This window comes from Pipistrellus hanaki (genome assembly GCF_964339955.1).
Source record: "Pipistrellus hanaki genome assembly, chromosome: 1".
Lineage (NCBI taxonomy): Eukaryota > Metazoa > Chordata > Mammalia > Chiroptera > Vespertilionidae > Pipistrellus > Pipistrellus hanaki.
In genome coordinates this window covers 122904420-122926524 of record NC_140503.1, presented here as the reverse complement: position 1 = coordinate 122926524, position 22105 = coordinate 122904420, and the positions used below count along the sequence as shown (strand labels likewise).

The following is a 22105-nucleotide window of genomic DNA, read 5'->3' as shown; positions in this document are numbered from 1 at the left end:
TCCCCTGGCGGACACCATTCCTACTAAAATGAAGTAGAATGACCGAAAGTTATAATGAAAATCTCCTAGAGAGCCAAATAAAAAGACAAGTAATTTTAAAATATTATAGAAATGATAAGAATCAGTTCAAACCCTGACCAGTTTGGCTCAGTGGATAGAGCATTGGCCTGTGGACTGAGAGGTCCCAGGTTCGATTTTCGTCAAGGGTATGTACCTTGGTTGCAGGCATATTCCCAGTAGGAGGTGTGCAGGAGGTAGCTGGTCGATGTTTTTCTTTCATCCATGTTTTTAACACTCTATTCCTCTTCCTTCCTCTCTATAAAAAAATCAATAAAATATATATTTAAAAAATCAGTTCAAGAGGTCTGAACTGATTAAGAGTTTCAGTGAGACAGACAGGGAAAACAGACATAAGAATATTATTCAGGAAATAATATAATGGCCCTGGCCAGTATGGTTCAGTTGGATATTGACCTGTGCACCAAAATGATGCCAGGTTTTTACCAACCAGTCAAGGCACATGCCAGGTTGCAGGTTCCATCCCCATATGGGGTGCACAGGAGGAAGTTGATCAGTATTTCACTCTCACATCACTGATTTTTCTCTCCCTCTCCCTTCCTCTCTCTAAAATCAAAAAATATTCTTTAAAATAAATTAAATGAATAATATAAGTGAAGTTTTTGAGGCAGGAACACCTGAAAACATATTTTAAGAACCTTCCAAGTCAAGTAGGATACATGGAAAAGGTGCTTGGAAAATGTATCAACACTGAGACTACATAGATCTTTAAAGTTTCTAGAGAGACGAAACCTCTAAATTAGACAAATTATAGTGACATCAGATTGCTCAGCAACAAGGAGAAAGGAAAAATGTCTTCATAGTTATGAAGGGAAATGGTTCTGAATCTAGAACAGACCAAGTGTGATAGTAAATACATGGGACAGAGACTCATAGTCTTTCTTAAAACGTCTCCTGAGACTAACGTGCAGCAAAAGAGAGAAATAAGTTAAAAAGAAAAGGAAAAAGACATAGGTTAGAAACTGAAGGGAGTTGCAATTTTTAAAAGAACCTATGCCCAATAAACAGAAACTCCAAGACTCCTCAGTAACATAGCCAACCACTAGCACCATAAGTCAATGGTGAAATACAAGAATGAAGGACTGTGCGAGAGCAACCCTGGGAGACACGAAGATTTCATAGCCTAGATAATATGGCTGAGAACTTGCAAAATGTTTTATATATGAAAAAAGCCAACTAGAAACTACATAAACATACACACACAAAAAAGGCATAGTTCAAATTTAAGTACACTAAAAAGTAGAGCAAAAAACTTGATAGCAAGAACATTCTTTTTTGAACAACACAAGAGATATGATCACAGCATAGTATTTGTCTCTAAGATGAGTAATGTTGATCAGATCATAATTATATAAGACCTTACCTTGTGACGTTTATTTCAAATATTTTACATATTTTCAGAAAATTTTTCAATTTTTAAAAAACTGTGTAAGACTAAAACAAGTAGTTCACCAAATACGTCCTTTCGTTGTCTAGTACTAGATTTGTAGTCAAGCACATTGCCCAGCAGCACTGCACTTACAAGCACTGCCCTCACCCCCAAACCCTGTTGTGGCCAGAGAAGCATGATTGAAGTGATGTGTGTTCACAGTAGCTCTCACTTACTTTTCCCTGCCTCTAAGCTGGAATACCAATTTGCCTTCAACTAAGCTGCAGTCATGCGGCAAAAACAGTTGCCCTAAAGGATGGTGGAGAAGCATGATGGGGAGAACCTAAATGCATGGAGTAAAAGAAAAACTGTAAATAGTGACAAGCGCTATGAAGAAAAATAAAGCAGAACATGAGATTAGAAACTGAAGGGAGTTGCAATTTTTAAAAGTGTTCTAAAAAGAGTCCTCTCTAAGAAGGGATACAAAGTAAGGAAGAGCAAGTTTGAGAAGAGCGTTACAAGCAGAGGAAACAGCCCTTCCTCTGGCTTTGAGGTAAGAGCATCCTTGGGATGTGCACAGTCCAGCAAAGCGGTCAGTATGGCCGATAAGGAGTGCGTAGGAGGGGATTACAGATGAGGACCAGACCGAATAGGACCTCATTGGCCAAGATAAAGATGTTGGATTTTATTCTGAGTGAGATTGGGAGCACATTGGATGGTGGAGCAAAGGAATGTAAGATCTGAAAGAGTCATCCGGCTGCTTTGTGAAGAAGGCCCCGTGTAGGGGAAGTGCAGAAGCAGAAAGGCAGGCCAAGAAAGAGGCCTCTTTAGTTGTCTGTGCAAAAGGTGCTGGTAGTTTGGACCAGGGTATTGGCTGAAGTGGGAAAAAGGTTGGATTTAGGGTATAAAATACCAAAAGCATATTTTCTATGTAGTACTTGTGTCCACCAGAAGAACTGTGGTCAGAAATGAGTGCCTCTGGTGTAAGGAGCATTGCTCTTCATCAGAAGCCCTTGTGTTTACTGCTTTTTTAATTTTTTTTTATTTTTATTTTTTTTAAGCTAGGTATATATTATCTTGATTTTAAAAACTACATTTTAAAGTATATAAAAAACATTTTACTTTTAATATATACCCATGTTAATATATATAGTCCTACTTGATTCTTTTAAAGTTTATTATAAAAGCTTCATTGATTTACAGAAAAAAAATTGTAAAATGTATATGAAATCATAAAGAGGCCAAATATCAAAACAATTTTAAAAAAGAAAAAACTGGAGGCATCACTTTTCCTAATTTCACAATATATTATAAAGCTATACTAATCAAAACAGTATAATATTGGCATAAAGAGAACAAATAGACAATGGAACAGAATAGAGAGCCCAGGAATAAATCCACACATACACAGTCAACTAATCTTTGGCTGTATGCCAAAAATACACATGGATAGTCTCTTCAACAAATGGTGTTGGGAAAACTGGACATCCACATGCAAAATGAAATTAGACCCTTATCTTAAACCATACAAAAAAATCAACTCAAATTTTCATAAGACCTGAAATTTTAAACTCTTAGAACAAAATGGAGGAAAACTGTATGATACTGATCTAGGGCAATGATTTCATAAGTGACAAAAAAAAAGCAAGTGGAAGAATCCAAGATGGCAGCATAGGTAAACACCTAACTGCTGCCTCACACAACAATTTCAATAAAATACAATTAAAATACAAAATGGACATTACCCAGAACTACAGGAAAGTCGACTGACTGGAAATTCTACAAGAAGAAGAAAAGAGAAAACCAGAAGGAAAATCAGAGGAGCTGTAAATGCCTAAGGTACGGAGACACGTTGCGCGCGCGGAGAGGGCGAAGCCGGAGAGGAGGGGGAGGCTTAGTGCCTGGCTGGTGTTCCCTGGCAGGAAGGAGACAAAAGCTCTGGACTATGCTGAGGCCCAGTTCCAATTGCACTGAACCCCAGTTCTAGGCCAGACCCTGGGGACCCAGGCTCATACAGAGGGAGCCTGGGCTGTAAGGCGGAAACCCAGGGGAGCGGCAAAAGGAAGTCCTAGAGAACGGACAGTTGTCTGTGCCGCTGGATTGCCCTAGTGGGAAGGAGTCAAAAGCTCCAGACTGCTCTGAACCCCACTTCCAACTGAACTGAACCCCAGTTCCAGGCTCATTGGGGGAGAGCCTAGACTGTTTGGTAGCGGGCGAAACTTGAGGGCACCTTTCTCTCAGAGGTGCTTGCAACAAGTACCGAAGTACAATGAGGAACACTGAGACTCAGGGACCTTATAGGGCGGGGCTGACGGAAGCCAAGGCTGTAGGCTCCACCCTGAAACTCTGCCCCATCCAAGCTGAACACAGAGACTTTTAAGGCTACTAATTCAGGGAAGCTGCTAAAATGCCGAGACAAGGAAACAGATCACAAATGAAAGAAATGGAGGACAAAAAGCGACTGGATATAGAGTTCAAAACCACGCTTATAAGGTTTTTCAAGAATTTCCTAGAAAAGGCCAATAAAGTAAACGAGACCTATGAGGATATGAAAAGGGATCAACTAGAAATAAGGGATCAACAAGAAATAAAGAATATATTGTCTGAAATAAAAAATATTATACAGAGTCCTAAAAACAGAATGGAAGATATCAAGAATCAAGTCAAAGATCTGGAACATAAAGAGTCAGAAGACACTCCTCCGCAGAAGCAAGAAGACAAGAGAATCCAGAAAGTTGAAGATGATGTAAGAAACCTCTGGGACAACTTCAAGCGAACCAACATCAGAATTATGGGGGTCCCAGAAGAAGAGAGAGAGCAAGATACCAAAAACATATTGGAAGAAATAGTGACAGAAAACTTCCCCCACCTGGTGAAAGAATTAGACTTATAAGGAAGCGCACAGAACTCCAAACAAAAGGAATCCAAAGAGGACCACACCAAGACACATCATAATTAAAATTCCAAGAGCAAAAGACAAAGAGAATATTAAAAGCAGCAAGAGAAAAGCAGGTAGTTACCTATAAAGGAGCACCCATTCGATTGTCAGCTGAGTTCTCAACAGAAACCATGCAGGCCAGACGGGAATGGCAAGAAATATTCAAGGTGATGAATAGCAAGAACCTTCAGCCAAAAATACTCTACCCAGCAAAGCTATCACTCAGAATTGAAGGCCAGATAAAGAGCTTCACAAATTAAAAAAAAAAGCTAAAGGAGTTCATCACCACCAAACCAGAATTATATGAATTGCTGAAGGGGGTTCTTTCGGAAGAGAAAGAAAAAGATAAAAATTATGAACAACAAATACGTAAATATCAACAAGTGAATCTAAAAACCGAGGGAATTAAAAAATCTGATGAATAATATTAACTGTTGAATATAATAGAATCAGAGGTATGGAAGGGGAGTGAACTGACGATTCTCGGGGAAAAGGGGAGAGGGTGGTGTGGGAAGAGACTGAACATAAACTGTGCACCTATGGATGAGGACAATGGGGGGTGGGGAAAGGGCAGAGGATGGGGTGGAAACCTGGTGGAGGGGAGCAATGGAGGGGGAAAAAATGAGGAACATTTGTAATGTGAACAATAAAGATTTATTTAAATAAAAAAAAAAGCAAGTGGAAACATACTAAGCTGAAAAGCTTCTACCACAGCAAACAGTCAGTGGAATAAAAAGATGACCATAAGGAATGGAAGCAAATATTTGCAAACTATATACCTGACCAGGAATTCATCTCCAAAATATAAAAGGACCTCCTACAACTCAGAACTCCCCCCAAAAAAAACACACAGATTTAAAATGGCCAACCGGTATATGGAAAGATGCTCAAATCAATAGTCATCAGGGAAATGCAAATCAAAATCACAATGAGGTATCGTCTCATTCCTCTCGGGATGGCCATTAAAAATAAAAATGACAAGTGTTGGCAATCATGTGGAGAAATTGGAACACTTGCACACTCTTGGTGGGAACATAAAATTATTCAGTCATTATGAAAACAGTATGAAGGTTCCTCAAAAAATTCAAAGATTACTGTGTAACCTAGCAATCCCACTTCTGGTTAGATAACCAAAAGAAGTGAAATCTGGATGTCTAAGAAATATATGCATTCTCATTTTTATTGCAGCTCTAGTCACAGTAGTCAAGATGTACCCCACATGAATGGCGAGGATGGTAATATGATGGGTGGATAAAGGAAATATTATACACACACACACACACACATATACATACACTGGAATATTATTCAGCCATAAAGAGAAGGAAAATTATGCATTATGCGACACCATGAATGAACCTTAAGAACATAAGTGAAGCCCTAACTGGTTTGGCTCAGTGGATAGAGCTTTGGCCTGTGGACTGAAGAGTCCCAGATTCGATTATGGTCAAGGACATGTACCTTGATTGCAGGCACGTTCCCAGTAGGGGGTGTGCAGGAGACAGCTGATCACTGTTTCTCATTAATGTTTCTAACTCTCTACCCTTCTCCCTTCCTCTCTGTAAAAATTCAATAAAATATTTTTTTTTTTAAAGAACATAAGTGAAATAAGCTAGTTACAGAAGGACAAAATGCCACATGATTCCACTTATAGGAGGTATAAAATCGTTAAGCTCATAGTAGCAACAAGTGGAATGGTGGTTGGGGGTGGAGATGAGGATAGTTACCGTCCAAAGAATATAAAATTTCAGTTATGTAAGGTGAATAAGTTCTAGAAATCTGCTCTACAATTTTGTGCTTGTAGTTAAAAATATTGTATGGTACACTTTAAATTTTGTTGAGAGTAAATCTTGTGTTATCTCTTTTTACAATAAAACATTAGATATAATTCACATAGCTTAAAATTTCCCATTGTTAATGTAAAATTAAATGATTTTTTTAATTTGTAGTTTACAGTTACCACATTTAGTATCAGACATTTTCATCACCCAAAAAAGTTTCCTAAACCCAATTTGCAGTCATTCCCCACTATCTTCTCCTAACTCAGGCAACCAGGGATCTGTTTCATGTATGTGTAAATTTCCCTTCTCTGGAAATCACATGTAAATGGAATTGTATAGTATTCATTATTTGCAACTGACTTCTTTCACTCAGCAAAGGTTGTTTGAAGTCCATCCATTTTGTAGCATGTATCAATAGTCCATTTCTCTTTATTGTTCAGTTGTATATATACAGTAATACCAATTTTTGTTGACCATTTGGATTATTTCCCCTTTTTGGCTATTACAAGTAATGCTGCAATGAATATTAATTTATAAGTCTCTGAATGGGTGTATATTTTTATTTCTCTTGGTTAGGTTCCTAGAATTGGAACTGCTAGAATATATAGTGAGTTTATGTTCAACTTTTAAGGAACTACCAAATTGTTTTTCTTTTTCTTTTTTTTTCCATGTTAAAGCAGAAATAGTTTATTAATTAACCAGATTACAGAATAACCAGGATAGTTACCTGAGTTCATCCTTCTACAAAATGGTGGTCTTTCTCTTCATTCTACCTCATGGGAGATCATTTGAAGGGCCTCAGGAAATTTGCTTATTTGAAACACTTTCCAAACATATAGATCTCATGAATCAGATCCTCCCTGCAGGTGATGCTATATTTACCAAGAGATCAGGCAGTCAGTGTGTTATCTGCCAGACAATTCGTTTTTTGTTGATTTTCGAATAACCATGCTTACAGATCAATTCGTGTATTAACATCAGGTTTGGGTACCCTCTTGCAATATATGGTTCCACAGTCGTCATGTTAATGGAATCCTGTTGAGCTTAATAAATGTGCATTGAAGGTCTGGTGAAGGGAAAGAAGCCACAGCACCTTTTGGGTCTTTGGGCTCACACCACTGACACCTCTCATCTTGATGACAAATGCCAGTTTGGGTTCTGCACGTACATAGAAGTTGCCAGCTTTTCTTGCCATCCTAGCCATTCAAATCTCAGTTCTGTACATCTGACCATATTGCTGTGATAGTGCTTAGCTTTTTCATGGATAAGCTTCCTCCTTGTCTTTTGTAGCATCTTCTGGGCAAATTTCTTTCTCAGGCACTTAATCTTCAGCTCTGCAAAATTCCTTTGCTCTTTCTTTTTTTCTTTTTTTCTTTTTCTTTTTTCTTTTTTTTTTTTTTTTTTTTGATATATTTTATTGATTTTTTTTTTTTTTTTTTTTTTTTTTTTAGAGAGGGAAAGGACAGAGTCGGAAACATCAATGAGAGAGAATCATCGATCAGTTGCCTCTTGCACACCCCCCACCAGGGTTGTGCCCGCAACCAAGGTACATGCCCTTGACCGGAATCGAACCTGGGACCCTTCAGTCCGCAGTCTGACACTCTATCCACTGAGCCAAACCGGTTTCGGCCCCTTTGCTCTTTCTTAAGGGTTTCTGGCACAGCAGGAACTTTCTTTTTTGCTTCTGTACTCTCCATGGTTCCAGCCAGAAAAGTGGCTGTACCATTTTATATTATCAGTACACTAGAGGCTCAGTGCACAAAATTTGTGCACTGGGGCAGGGAGAGGGGGCTCAGCCCAACCTGCACCCTCTCCAATCTGGGACCCCTTGAGGGATGTCGGACATCCCTTTCACAATCCAGGACTGCTGGTTCCCAACTGCTCGCCTGCCAGCCTGATTACCCCCTAACCACTCCCCTGTCAGCCTGGTCGATGCCTAATGGCTTCCCTGCCGGCCCAATCATCCCCAAATGCCCTCCCCTGCATATTCCCTCTTTATTAGATAGGGTTTTTTCTTTAACATATTGGACAGCCCTAACCAGTTTGGCTCAATGGATGGAGCGTTGGCCTGCAGACTCAAGGGTCCCAGGTTTGATTCCAGTCAAGGGCATGTACCTTGGTTGGGGGCACATACCCAGTGGGGAGTGTGCAGGAAGCAGCTGAACAATGTTTCTGATAGATGTTTCTAGCTCTCTATCCCTTTCTCTTCCTCTCTAAAAAAAAAAAAAAAAAAAAATCAGTAAAACATATTTTTTTAAAAAACATATTGGACAGTGTACTTGCTGTGGTCTTGACAAACCAGTAAAAATGTAAACCCAAACTAAAAGGGTCATAAAATAAACTCGTTAAACAGGAATTTCATGAGACCTTGGAAAGGTGATATCATGTGGTTGTTTCTTCCTTTTATCCTACTCTTTCTTTTTGTCCTTTCCTTTTATCCTTTTATTCCTTTTCTGTCCTCTCTTTCTCTTAACTTTTCTGTTGGTAGAATAATCATTACTTGAATCTGTTTTGCTTCCAAAGACGAAGAAGAGGGAAACAGACCATCATCTGAAGAAAAAGATGATCTATGTTGGGATCGGTGGTGTTCCTGGTTTTGCTCTTTTCCCGGTTTCTTTGTCATTTCTGCTGGCCCCAGCATCTTCAGGATTTGTGCATGGGCACTTCTTATTCATGTCTACAAAACCTCCATGCCTTGGTGAAAACTGTAGGGGAAAAGGCCTTCCTGGGTGGGCTCAAGCCCTGCCCAAGGTGCTGAGGAACCAGGGTAAGGAGCACCCACCACCGCCACTGCAGAACCAACCTCTGGACCTCGGGGTACTCTCCAGTAATGTAACTGCCATGTTACTGTTTGCCTTCAGAAATTAGTTGTAAGTTACTTCCAATGTGAAACCCTACCTCAGACATTTCCTTTGTGGTTTGTAAAGATTTTAAACAAAACCCATTTACCTCCCTAACCTGGTCAGAAGTTTCTACCCAAAGGGAGAGTTGCTGGGCAGCGTCACCCAGATACCCTCTCCCCGTCCCCAGTCACTCGGCTGGGGGGAAGGGAAGTTCCAAGGCGGATTCCCTAGGCTGCCAGTGGGGCAGGATCACTTGCCGGGTCGCAGGCACTTCTGAGGCTATAGGTGTGTGTGTGAATGAGGGGATCGCTCCATGGGAGCATGTGGGCGCTTTCGAGGCTGACACCCCAGGCTGCCGCTGGGAGGAGATCACTCCGTGGGGCTGTGGGCGCTTCCAAGGCTAAGAAGTGAGGCTGCACGTGTGTGGGGGGGATCACTCCATGGGGAGTGAATTTGTTTTTGTTTTTTACAAAGGGTCAAGAGGGCCTCTAGGCAGCATTCCTTCAGGCCACTTAGGCTGCCAGTTCTCTGCGGCAGCCCTCCTGGGACTGCGGGACTCTGGCGGGACCATCTTGTGGCTATGGGTGCCCCCATTTTTTCGCAGAGTGATGGTTAATTTGCATGTTACTCTTTTATTAGATAGGCTAAAGGTTCCAATTTATCTATATCCTCCCTCACCAACATTTGATTTTTTCTTGTTACAATCAAGTTCATTTTTTATTTATTGCATACAGATATCCAGTTGTCTTAAAACCATCTATTAATAGGCAATTCTTTCTACCATCAAATTGTCTTGGTACTTTTCACAAAAAAATCAGTTGGCCATAATGTAAAGATTTACATATGTACTCTCAATTCTATTCAATTGATCTGTATGCCTATCCTGAAAACACCACACTGTTCAGATTACTAAGGCCTTATGGTAAATGTTTAAATTGGACAGTACAAATCTTTCCAAATTTTTTCCTTAACAAAATAATTTGGCTGTCTTTTTCAGTTTCTGTGAAAGCTCTTTTTAATGGGGATTGCATTAAATACATAGATCAGTTGGGGAGGGAGACGATTGCCATCTCAACAATTTTGAGTGTCTAAATCCATGAACATGAAATGTCTCCTTTTATTAAAAGCTTCTTTAATTTTTATGTTTGTTGTTTTCAGTATAACTCTGGAACTTCTTAAACTTAGTATCAATCTTTCTGAGGTTATTGTAAAGGAACCCTTTTCTTAATTACACATTCAGGTTGTCCATTGCTAATATGTAGAACTAGAACAGATTTTTGCATTAGTCTTATATCCTGTGACTTTGCTAAATGATAATAGTTTAATAATTCTGTGGGTATAGAACTCCTTAGATATGTAATTTTCAGGAGACTCATACGTGGGAAATCTAGAGACATACAAATGTAGATATGTGTGTGAATTTACATCGTGAACTACTTACATTACATTCTAGAACTGCTGTTTCCCCTTATCCTTGTCATATTGTCGTAACCCAGATTTCAAAACCCTCTTTGCCTCTCAGAGAACTAAGACTAACTGTGCAAGACCACCAACAATTCCACTTCCTATAAAAGTCTGAACGTCTTCCCAGGGCTTATATTCACTCTTCTTCCACCAAATACCTGCATCCTAGTGTTCCCTCTTTGTACAGTACTACACTGAGTTTCTCAGAAAGAATCCACTCATACAAAAGCATTAATGAAGCAATCCTAAAAAACTCCCTAGATCAGATGGACTTAATCGACATCTTCAGAATATTTCACCCCAAAACTATGGAATGTACATTCTTCTCAAGTGCACATGGAACATTTTTGAAGATAGACCATATATTGGAACATAAGCAAAGTCTCTCCAAGCTCAAGAAGATTGAATCATATCAAGCATCTTCTCAGATCACAATGGCATAATATTAGAAATAAACTACAATAAAAATTCAAACACTTGGAGGTTAAATAGCATGTTACTAAACAAAGATTTGGGTTGCCAAAGAGATCAAAGAAGAATTAAAAAACATCCTGGAAACAAATGACTATGAAAACACAACATCCAAAATGTATGGAGCACAATGAAAGCAGTCCTGAGAGGGAAGTTCATAGCATTACAGGCCTATCTCAAAAAATAAAGAAAGAAGAAAAACTGGTAATAAATTATCTAATTCTACAACTTAATGAATTAGAAAGAGAGCAACAAGAAAAGCCCAGAGAGAACAGAGAAGGAAATAATAAAGATCAGAATGGAAATAAATGATATAGAGACCAAAAAATAATAATAATATAAAAAATAAATAAAATGAAGAACTGGTTATTTGAAAGGATACACAAGATTGATGAACATCTAACCAGGCTTGCCACTAAGCAAAGAGAGAGGACCCAAATAAATAAAATCAGAAATGAAAAAGGCAAAATAACAACAGACCCACAGAAATACAAAGGACTGTAAAAAAAAAAAAAAAAATTATTTACATATATATATATATATATATATATATATATATATATACACACACACACACATTATGGGACAACTCTATTCAAACAAACTGGTCAACTAGAAAAAAATGGACATATTCTACAAAAATACAACCTTCCAAAACTCAATCAGGAGAAATTTAAAAATCTCAATAGGCTGATAAATATAGAGGAAATTGAAGCAGCCATCAAAAAACTCCCAGCAAACAAAAGCCCTGGGCCAAATGATTTCACATTTGAACAGTCAAGGAAGAACTAAAACCTATCCTCCTCAGACTATTCCAAAAAATTCAAGAGGAAGGAACACTTTCAAGCTCTTTCTATGAAGCCAGCGTCACCCTAATACCAAAACCAGATAAAGGGAATTACAGGCCAATATCTCTGATGAACATAGGTGCTAAAATCTTCAACAAAGTCCTAGCAAATAGCATCCAGCATTACATTACAAAGATCATACACCATAACCAAATGGGATTTATTCTGGAGATGCAAGGATGGTACAATATCTACAAATCGATAAATGTGATACATCACATAAACAAATTGAGACAAAAATCACATAATCATATCAATTGATGCAGAAAAAGCATATGACAAAATCCAACATCTTTTCTTGATAAAAACTCAGCAAAGTGGGACTAGGGGGATCATGCCTTCAATACTTCGGCGATTCTTCTTGACATTGACTCCACAAGATGTTGAAAGATAAAACAAGGAATCTGACACCATGCCTGATGAATAGCACTCTCCAGTTCTGTGAGATTTGATGGTTGTGGAACCAGCTGCTTGATGGCTCTTTTAACTTTGTTACACAAATGCTCAAATGCTCAAGTGATTGTGGGGGCCACTTAATTAAGGTAAAGTCTCCCTCATGCTCTTGCACAATATGAGCACCGTGGCATGGCGCATTGTCTTTTTGGAAGAAGCCATCTCCATTGGGATATGCCATCAACATGATAGGATGAACTTGATCAGCAACGATACATAGGTATGTTGTGCTATTCAAACGTTGTTCCACATGAATTAAAGGACCCAAATCATGCCAGGAAAACATGCCCCAAACCATAACAGCCCCCACCAGCTTGAAGGGTTGTATTCATGCATGTGGGGTATATGCTTTCATGCTGTTTCCACCAATTTCTCACTCTGCCATCTGCATGATGCAACTGGAAACATGACTTTTTTCCAATGCTTGACTGTCCAATCCTTGTGTTCCTGTGCAAATTGGAGGATTTTTATCTTGGTAACTGCAGATAGCAAAGGTGTTTGAGCAGGCCTTCGACTTCCATAAACTATATGATACAGTGTACGGCTAATTTGCCTACAAATGTCAGGTGGTCATAATAATCTGGCCACTCAGGGTATATGACAAACCTATAGCCAACATCATACTCAAAAACAAACCATTTTCCCTAAAAACTGGGACAAGACAGGATGCTCACTCTGGCCACTCCTGTTTGGCACAGAACTGGAAGTGCTAGCCATAGCAATCAGATAAGAAGAAGAAATAAAACTGGCATTATTCACAGGTGACACGACATTGTACATAGAAAACTAAAGACTCCATCAAAAAACTACTAGATTTAATAAATCAGTTTGGCAATGTAGCAGGATACAAAATACCCAGAAGTCTATGGCCTTTTTATACACCAAGAATGAACTCACAGAAAGAGAAACAATGAAAACAATCCCATGTACCACTGCACCAAAAAAATTAAGCTATCTAGGAATAAACTAAAGTAAGGAGGTAAAAAACCTGTACTCAGAAAACTACAGAACAATTGAAAAAAAGCAATAGAAGAAGACACAAACAGAAGAATATATGGTGTTCATGGATTGGTAGAATCAACATCATTAAAATGTCCATACTACCCAAAGAAATCTATATATTCAATGCAATCCCCATTAAAATACCAGCGGCATATTTCACAGGTCTAGAACAAACTCCAAAAAATTTATATGGAATTTAAAAAGGCCTTGAATAGCTGCAGCCCCAGTTACCCCTGAGGGCTTTTCCACCTCCCCCTGCTCCTGAGGGGCAATCAGGGCAGCAGCTGCCACTCGCACCCGCTGAAGGCACCGGCCCCACTCACACCCGCTGCTGGGGCCGGCCCCAGTTGCTCTGTGACATCAGTGGGTGTGAGCAGGGCCAGTGCCATCAGCCGTGGGAGCGGCAGGAGCAGGGCTGCCAGCGAAGAGGGGCCTGGGGGAATATGGCTGTAAGGACCGGGCAGGGGTGTGTAGGATGAGCTGAGACCCTCCCCTGTGCCCACTGCAGCCTTGTGGCCCACAGTTCTTTTCAAGGTGCATGAATTTGTGCACTGAGCTCCTAGTATGTAATACTTTAAACAATTTTTTTTTTTTTAATTAATGAGCAGGGGTGGATCTACATTAAATGGAACCTGAAGCCCACACTATGAACAACATTCCTAGTGGGGGTTTTTTTAGGGGGAAGGGAGGAACACCCTCTAACAAGAAACTTAAAAATCCATACCAGCCTTTATGGTTGCACAGTGCCCTCTTGGTCATGCCATCTCCACTTGCTCTTCTTTTTTATCCTTATCTCCTTGTGGCTTTGTTCCTCCTCCTCTGTCTTCCATTTATCCTCACTTTCTCTCTTTCAGATAACCTTCAACCTATGCTCCAAATTCTTTTCTTTGTACTGCAGGGCAGCTTGCTCCTTCCTCGGAAGTCTAGGTGGCAGCTGGCACCTCGGTCCAGGAGGGCATTGGAACACTTGCCAGACTGCCTCTTCAACAAAGACAGCTTTATTTCTCAGAGGGATTCTAGGGCCATCTATTCATATTTTGCCATATTGGCTAACATCTTCCTTATTTTCTAGCAGCTGCACACTGCATCCTCCATGTATATGAGGACAGATCACTGAGCCAGATACTCATATCAGGATTCAGTAACCTTTGACCAAGGTAGCTTCCAAACTTTAGCTCTCAGGCTTCAGGAACCCAGGTCAACCATTCTCTCCCTTGCCATAGCACCTACCAGCAGGAGGATGGGGCTGTGGCCAGCTTGAAGACACTCCTCAGCCCCTCACCCAGGCTGGCCATGCCCCTCCAGCGGGACCCTCACACCATGGGATCGTGGCTGGCCTGCAAACCACCACAGGCCCCTTGCCCAGGCCGCCCCACGCCCCACCCTGATCCGGGACACCCTTTAGAGCAAACTAGCCAGCCTCCACCCATGCACCAGGCCTCTATCTATAATAATAAAAGGGTAATATGCTAATTAGACTGGGATACCTTATGGACTTCTTCTGAACAAAGCCATGATGGCGGGGCCAAGGTAGAGTGGTTAGAGACCAAGAGGGGAGGGTAGTTGTGGGTGATCAGGCCGGTGGGGTGGGTTGGAGGGGCAGTGGGGGTGATCAGGACAGCAGGGGCATCAGTTTGGGGTGAGAAGACCAGCAGGGGGGCCAGTTTGCGGTAAGCAGACCATCAGTGGGGGTCCGTTGGGTGTGATCAGGACAGCAGGGTTAGGGGCAGTTTGGAGTGAGCAGGCTGGCAGGGGAGGCAGTTGGGGGCGAGCAGGCCGGCAGGCAGAGTAGTTAGGGGCCATCAGGTAGACAGGCAGGTGAGCGGTTAGGAGCCAGCAGTCCTGGATTGCGAGAGGGATGTCCAACTGCCGGTTTAGGCCCGATCCCTGTAAACCGGCAGTGGGACATCCTTTGAGGGGTCCCAGATTGGAGAGGGTGCAGGCCGGGCTGAGGGACACCCCCACCCCCTGTACACAAATTCCGTGCACTGGGCCTCTAGTATTATTATATGCTTCTGCTCATATGAAAGCCCAGTATAGGAACTTCTAAAGTGACAGAGATAGATTAGTAATTGATTAGTTAGGAGTGAGGAGAGGCAAGGTTGGATAAGGTGGGGAGGATGAGCTATGATAGCTAAAACATCAAGATGATGAAAATGTCCCAAAATTGGCTGTGGGGATGGGTGCACATATTCAAATACACTGAAGCTGAGAAGTTGGGTGTAGTCAGGGGTTTGTTTAGTTTGTGGAGCTAGAAGACCTCCAAGTAAGATGAGTGGCAGTTAAAGGGGAGCCGGTAGTGTATCAGAAGGTGCACTTGACTTGCTTCCTCGCCTGTAAGAGATCTGGATTTGAAGGGCAGTATTTACAGGGATTGAGAGCAAAGATTTTGGAGCATGACTTGCCTGATTTCAGCTATTCACTAGCCTTTTAATCTTGGACATATTATTTATTCTCTGAGCTTCAGATTACATAAAATGGGGATGATAATTATATACCTACCTAATACAGCTGCTGTGGGGAATATGTATACACACACACGTATCTTATTTAGAACAATGCCTGCTGCATGGTAAACTTACTGTTCTAAAATTGAAGTCCTTTTCAGATCTTTTACGTTATTACATGGTCAAATTTCTGCCAGCCTGGCATTCCGAGGCAGAGAGCTGAACCAGAGTTGTAGGCTAATGGTTTCCTGTCTGGAACACATGGTGAGGTACCCCAGGAGAAAGTGGAAAGAACATATGAAGAGCAAGGACACGTGCTGAGGAAGATTATATTTGGGAACAAGAGGCAGGAGTATAGCAGGGCCAATAAAGGAACATTCAGAGACAGAGATGGAAAAGTAGGAGATTCTGTCGTGAAAGCCAAGTGAAACAGAAAAATGCTCAAGGGGAGGCCGCCTTTTAGAGGAGAGGCCGCTGGAGCTGAGTGTGAAGGTTTTTGGGACCCAGCTGACAGGGAGAAGTTCAAGATGAAAACAAAGGAAATTAATTGATGACTCAAGAAGAAGGAAGCTAACCTCTTTGAGTTGGAATAAAAGAAGGGAAAGCTCTATTTTGATACAATCAAACTGGAGTTGGGAAAGCCGGAAGTTGGGGAAGCTCATGTTGGGTAGCTTCAATTTCTCCCCCATAAACTAGGAAGCAAAGCCTTCTGGAAAGAGAGGAAGGAACCATGTTTTTAAGCAAGCTTTAAATATTTTCCCTAATTCTGCCTTTTGTATGAATGAAAAACAAATGATCTATGTCACTAATAATGGGTAATATTTACTGAGCCGTTAATATCTTGCTAAGAGCTTATTGCAAACTTAAAACACCCCTAACAGGCAAATGGTATCAGTATCATATCTACATATCATAGGAGGTATTACATGAGCAGGAAGCACTGGAAATTGCTCAAGGTTATCTAGCTAATAAGAGGTAAAGCCAAGACTTTATATGAACTACATCATTGTCCTATAGCGTAGGTATGTGGAAGTAACCTTTGCTTTTATATTTTGTAACAGGTGACAACCAAAGCCAAACAGCTGAAGGACTCCGTCACCTGCTCCCCAGGTGAGGTAGCACCGACTCCCCACCATTAATCTAAAGCCGTTTCTTTAAAATAAGCCCCTTCCTATAGCATCTTCTTTAAATCCGATGGTGTCATAGCTTAGACCAATGAACTCTATTGGCCAAACCTCTAAAAGGTGTCAGATTAGCCCTAGCTGTTTGGCTCAGTGGGCGGAACATCGGCCTGCAGACCAGAGGGTCCCAGGTTTGGTGCTGGTCAAGGGCACATGCCTGGGCTGCAGGCTTGATCCCCAGTGCAAGCACGCAGGAGGCCGCTGATCAGTGATTCTCTCTCATCATTAATATTCCTCTCTCTTTCTCTCTGAAATCAATTAAAATATATTTTAAAAAATAAAAGGCATCAAATTATAGAAACCAACTAGCCAATTCAGCCCTGAACATATAGTGGGTGCCAAGATGGGTGTGGTAAGTTGAAAGAATTACAAAAGCCTTGTTCTCAGTTCGGGGTCAGGGATGTAGTGTCCCTGCATCCCCCCACACACACCCCACACGCTGCCCACAGAGGAGGCAACACGCAGTTTTCCCAAGAATCTGTTTCTGCAAATGTTTCCTCCAAGACTAACTGGAATTTTGTTATTGTCTCTGTACTATTTGCCTAGAACCAGGAAGTAAGAAAATGCCTCCTAAACCTTCCAACTTACCCTAAATGCAGGTCGCAGGGAGAGTAGTGCAGGTGAGCAAACCCGGGGCAGAGGTCACCCCCGGAGGGCGCAGCGCGGGGTCCGCAGGCGTAGGAAAGGGCTTTTCCAGGTTCCGTTTCTGCCAGGGAGGTTACTGTCTGGGCCGGAGGCAGACTCAGGCGGAGAGTGTGTGTGAAGGAAGCCGGCCTCCACCACATTCTCCAGAAATGAGCAGGCGAGTGGACAGGCAGAGGGTCCTGCAGAGCATGGGGGGGAAGGAGAGAGTGCAGTTGGATATTTCAGGGCATCTCTGAGGCGACACTGGTGGCTGGGAGGCTGAGCAGTTTGCCCACTTCCTACGGGCGCTGGAATGACCAGGGGTCGATCGAGGCGGCACCGGAAGCGGCTCAGAGCAGAGCCCCCGGGTGCGTGGTCACCTCAGATGGTGGCGCCGCGCGGGCTCGGACAGGCCGGTTAGCTGTGCTGATGGAGCGAAGGACAACCCTGGAGCGTGAGGAACCGCCTTCAGGAGCAGCCGCTGGTCTTCCCGGGAGGCGGTGCCTCCGGTCAGGGGTCTGGGTTCTCCCACTGCTCCCTCCCCCTCCGCTGCCTCCTGGGCTGACTCTCCTCCTCGGGAAAATTAGGGTGCGGATACCTGTCCCCCTAGAGCCGTGGTCAGCAAAGTGCGGCTCTCGAGCCACATGCGGCTCTTTGGCCCCTTGAGAGTGGCTCTTCCACAAAATACCACGGCCTGGGCGAGTCTATTTTGAAGAAGTGGCATTAGGAGAAGTTTAAGTTTAAAAAATTTGGTTCTCAAAGGAAATTTCAATCGCTGTCCTGCTGATATTTGACTCTGCTGACGGATGAGTTTGCCGACCCCTGTCCTAGAGCAAAGTGAACGTGAGTGAGATGGCGTGTGAGAGGCCTGGGCCAGCCCTCCCGGCTCCTGACCTGACCTTCCCCACAGGGACCGTGAGGCTCTCTGAGCTCCAGCCCAGGCCGGGCAAGGCGGCCGCGGCCCTGCCCGACCACCTCCTCACGCAGCGGGAGGCCCCGCCCGGGCCGGACAGCGAGGAGGAGCCGGAGGCCGAGGGCCAGCCCCGGAGGCGCAGGCCCGCCCGGCCGCCCGAGGCCGCGAAGCCGGAGCCGGAGGAGAAGCCCCGCGGAAAGAGGCAGAAGGACTTCGATGTATCAGAGCACCACGCGTCCAGCGACGAGGAGAGCCAGCGGAGAGAGAGGAGCCGCTCTGCCGAGGAGCCCTGGACTCAGAACCAGCAGAAGCTTCTGGAGTTAGCGTTACAGCAATACCCGAAGGGCTCCTCTGACCGCTGGGACAAAATAGCCAAATGTGTCCCGTCTAAGAGTAAGGTGGGTGAGCGGGCACGGAGGAGGCCTCTGTGGGCGGTGCTGGGCCGGGCACCAGCCGGCGAGGGAGCCTGAACCGGGTCCGCAGTCCAAGTCGGGTCATTGCACAGACCAGGCGGTTTTCCTCAGGAGAGGCCCTCGGCCCCCTGCCGGCCCCGGGGCGCTCGCTCTCCCTGGGGCAGCTCCCTCAGCAGAGCGAGGAGGCTTCTCAAACCACGGCCCCGGCTCCAGGGGGGGGGGGTGGCCCCCGCTCTGCACACGGCCGCACCCGGGGCACGTTTGTATGTGGGGTCCGTGAGAGAATGGCGTTTGGGGCTCAGCTTACCCTCTGTAGCCTTGGCTTTTATAACAGACTCTCCTCCCCAGTGAGTATCTGCTTCAGTACGGCTGCAGGCGGTGTGTGCTCGGGTGAAAGCTCGGCCGGCGGGAGGATGGTGTCCTGGGGAGGCCCGCCCGCCTGTGCCCTCTGCTCGCCGGAGTTCTCTCCGTGCGTCTTTCCTCCTCGGCCTCCGGCCTCTCCTGGCGGCCATGCTCTTCTGTCCGAGGCACCAGGGCTCAGAAATCAAAAGAGCCCATCTCTCCTGCCTTCCGTGCCTTTCCTCAGTAGCCTCTGGGCACACTGATGTTCATTTACATGCGTATTTTTTTAATTGAAATTCTATGTTGGACAATCTAGCCTGTGGCCATGAATGTCCCCGTGTGTACTGGTCTAGTTATCTATCACCTACTTTAAATGACGAGTCAAGCTTTCCCAGGGAGAAAAATAAAACCATTATCAGTCGATCTATTTGAGAAACACAGACTCCCCCGCCTCGCCAACTGCTTTGCCAGAAGTAATTATTTTCCTAAGTTTCTCCAGCATCTGTCAGGACACAGGCCTGTGCATGTGTGATGAACTGACATTGGGGTAAAAGGAAGGAGATTCCTTAGGACACAGAACCTCACTGCCCTGGGGTTTGGAAACCGTCCTGTCTCAACCAGAAACAGCAGCTCTTCCCGTCCTGCAGCAGCCCCCCAGCCTCTGCCGTTAGCACGGGTCCCGGGAGGCTGGGGCCGCTGTGCGGGCTCCGTGAGCGGCCGGAGCGGGGGCCCACGCCGCCTGCGGGGAGGCAGGCCCGAGGGGATCCTGGGTGCCTGGCCTCACGTGTGGTGGTTTGTCCGCAGTCGTGTTGTGATGAAATAGTGAATGTTAAACACGGTAGAGTTGGCAAAGTGAAAATCACGGTCACAATGACAGTAGCCGCGCCGACAGCGGCCACCGGCCCCTCGCCTGGACTCGCACCGCCCTGAGCCGGCCGTGCCCCCGGCTCACTCACCTTCCCGTGGCCGCCCTCTCCTGGCAGTGCCAGGCAGGCCCTGCGCAGAGCGAATGGGCATGAGGCTGTCTCATTGTCCCCGGGCACAGCCGACACGCAGGCTTACCCAGGAAGTAAGCCTTTGTTTTTCCTCTCGGTTTGTGGAAGGGATTGTCTCACCTCTCTTTTTCTTTCAACAGGAAGACTGTATCGCTAGATACAAGTTGCTGGTTGAACTGATCCAAAAGAAAAAACAAGCTAAAAGTTGAATATTCTGGAAGATGATGTTCACCTTCATTTTCCAAAATGAGTATTTTAAAACTCTTATGCAGAAATTTGCATTTTGTACCTCAACATTCTATGACTCATGTGCCTTAATAAAAAAAAATAACAAGTTTAAAATAAATCTTGTGTTCTACTGTTTAAACAAATACTGAATTAAAGGAGAAAAAGAATTGGGGTATTTTACTGCTTATTCTCTCATTACTACCAACTTTCCTGTAATGGGGAACAGGCTGAAGAGTGCCTTCCAGCAATCAGACAAATGTATGATTTTGAAGGAACAGATGAGAAAACCAGCGAATTTCAACATTTTTCATCTCATAGCACATAAACATTACTAAAATTCTGCAGCACACCAAAATATATATTACAATATTTGCTGATCTGACAAAAAAAAAAAAAGGTATTGTGTTGGCTGTTGATATTTTTTACTTGACAGTCTAAAGCACATGTGTCAAACACAAGGCCCGCGGGCCAAATCCAGCCCGCCAGGCCTTGCAATGTGGCCCGCACCGCGCTGTCATCACTGCACTCCGCTGTCAGTTTATGACATTGTCAGTTTATGACTGTTCAGTAAACCATTCGGCCTGCGATTTAGGCTGGATTTTAGATTTTGGCCCCTTCTCTGATTGAGTTCGACACCCCTAGTCTAAAGGAAAAGAGGTCAGTGCCCCTGACTAAATAGCCAGGTGTTGTCCTAGCCGGTTTGGCTCAGTGGGTAGAGCATCAGCCTGCAGACTGAAGGGTCCCTGGTTCAGTTCCAGTCCAGGACACATGCCTGGGACAGGCTTGATCCCCAGCAGGGGGGGTGCAGGAGGCAGCCTATCAATATTCTCTCTCATCATTGATGTTTCTCTCTCTCCCTCTCCTTTCCTCTCTGTGAGGAATCAATAAAATGTATTTTTTTTTTTAAACAAAACAGCTCCCGTCATAGGGCTTTTTCTTGATATGTGCCAATCCCCACCCCAAACAAGTCCCCTGCTGCCCCTTGGAAAGGGGAGAACTGATCCCTCTACCACACCAGCCGTTTCCTCTGCTGCGCCGATAGGGAATTCGTAGTCCTTGTTTTTTCCTAATGTTCAAATGAGTGTGCTGTCCTATACACATGGGGTGGTCATACGCCCCAAGGTGCCGGGGTGCGGACAGCCCGCAGTCTGGTCACCTCGGGGATCCTGCATTCGCCTGCGAGGACGGACAGCTGAGAGATGCAGCATTCTTTCTCTTTGCTTTTGGTCTAGAAAGCCAAAGATGGGAGCGTTTGCTGATCCTGACCTCCAGCTCTTCCTGAGGCACCCACCGCACCAAAGGGAAACTGAGGCACGGAGGCCCCCGCCCTGGGATCTCCTGCAACTGGCTCTTCCCGCCCAGGCGGCCTCGGTCCCCCGAAGAGGGCGGGCCTGCGGCTCCGGGCTGCAGGGAGCTGGGGAGGCGGCTCCTCGTTTGCTAGAAGCAGACTTGGATGGTGATGGTTCACCTGCATTTTGAAGTCCTTCCCCCCACGTGGTCCCAGCTGTGCAGACACTGAGCTGAGGAAGGGCGGCAGCCGGCTTGCAGAGGGGCGAGCCCTGGGGCGGGTCCCCTCCCGGCGCCCCTCCTTCTGCGGGCCCAGGGCTGGGGGGGGCTGGGGGACGGGGGGCCGTTCGGAAAGCCCTCTCACCTGTGGGGGCGGCTGTGGGAGCGGCGGCCTCGGAGTCCGAGCCAGGGAGCAGGGCTCGGCCTCC

General features: G+C 44.4%; 1 protein-coding gene and 1 pseudogene across 2 annotated transcripts in view; one reads left to right on the top strand and one right to left on the bottom strand.

Annotated features, from left to right (window-relative positions):
* The window catches only part of DNAJC1 (DnaJ heat shock protein family (Hsp40) member C1), a 193687-nt gene extending 173179 nt beyond the window's left edge, over positions 1–20508 (top strand). The window contains exons 10-12 of the mRNA XM_084868533.1: positions 16756–16804; positions 18410–18810; positions 20303–20508. Coding sequence (XP_084724659.1) covers positions 16756–16804; positions 18410–18810; positions 20303–20371 — 519 coding nt within the window. The 3' untranslated portion in view covers positions 20372–20508. The remainder of the gene's footprint in view (positions 1–16755; positions 16805–18409; positions 18811–20302) is intronic.
* LOC311614356 (large ribosomal subunit protein uL30-like) lies at positions 6978–7527 on the bottom strand (annotated as a pseudogene). Its single transcript has one exon. The product of its transcript is annotated as a large ribosomal subunit protein uL30-like (transcript).
* Positions 20509–22105: the final 1597 nt, after the last annotated feature.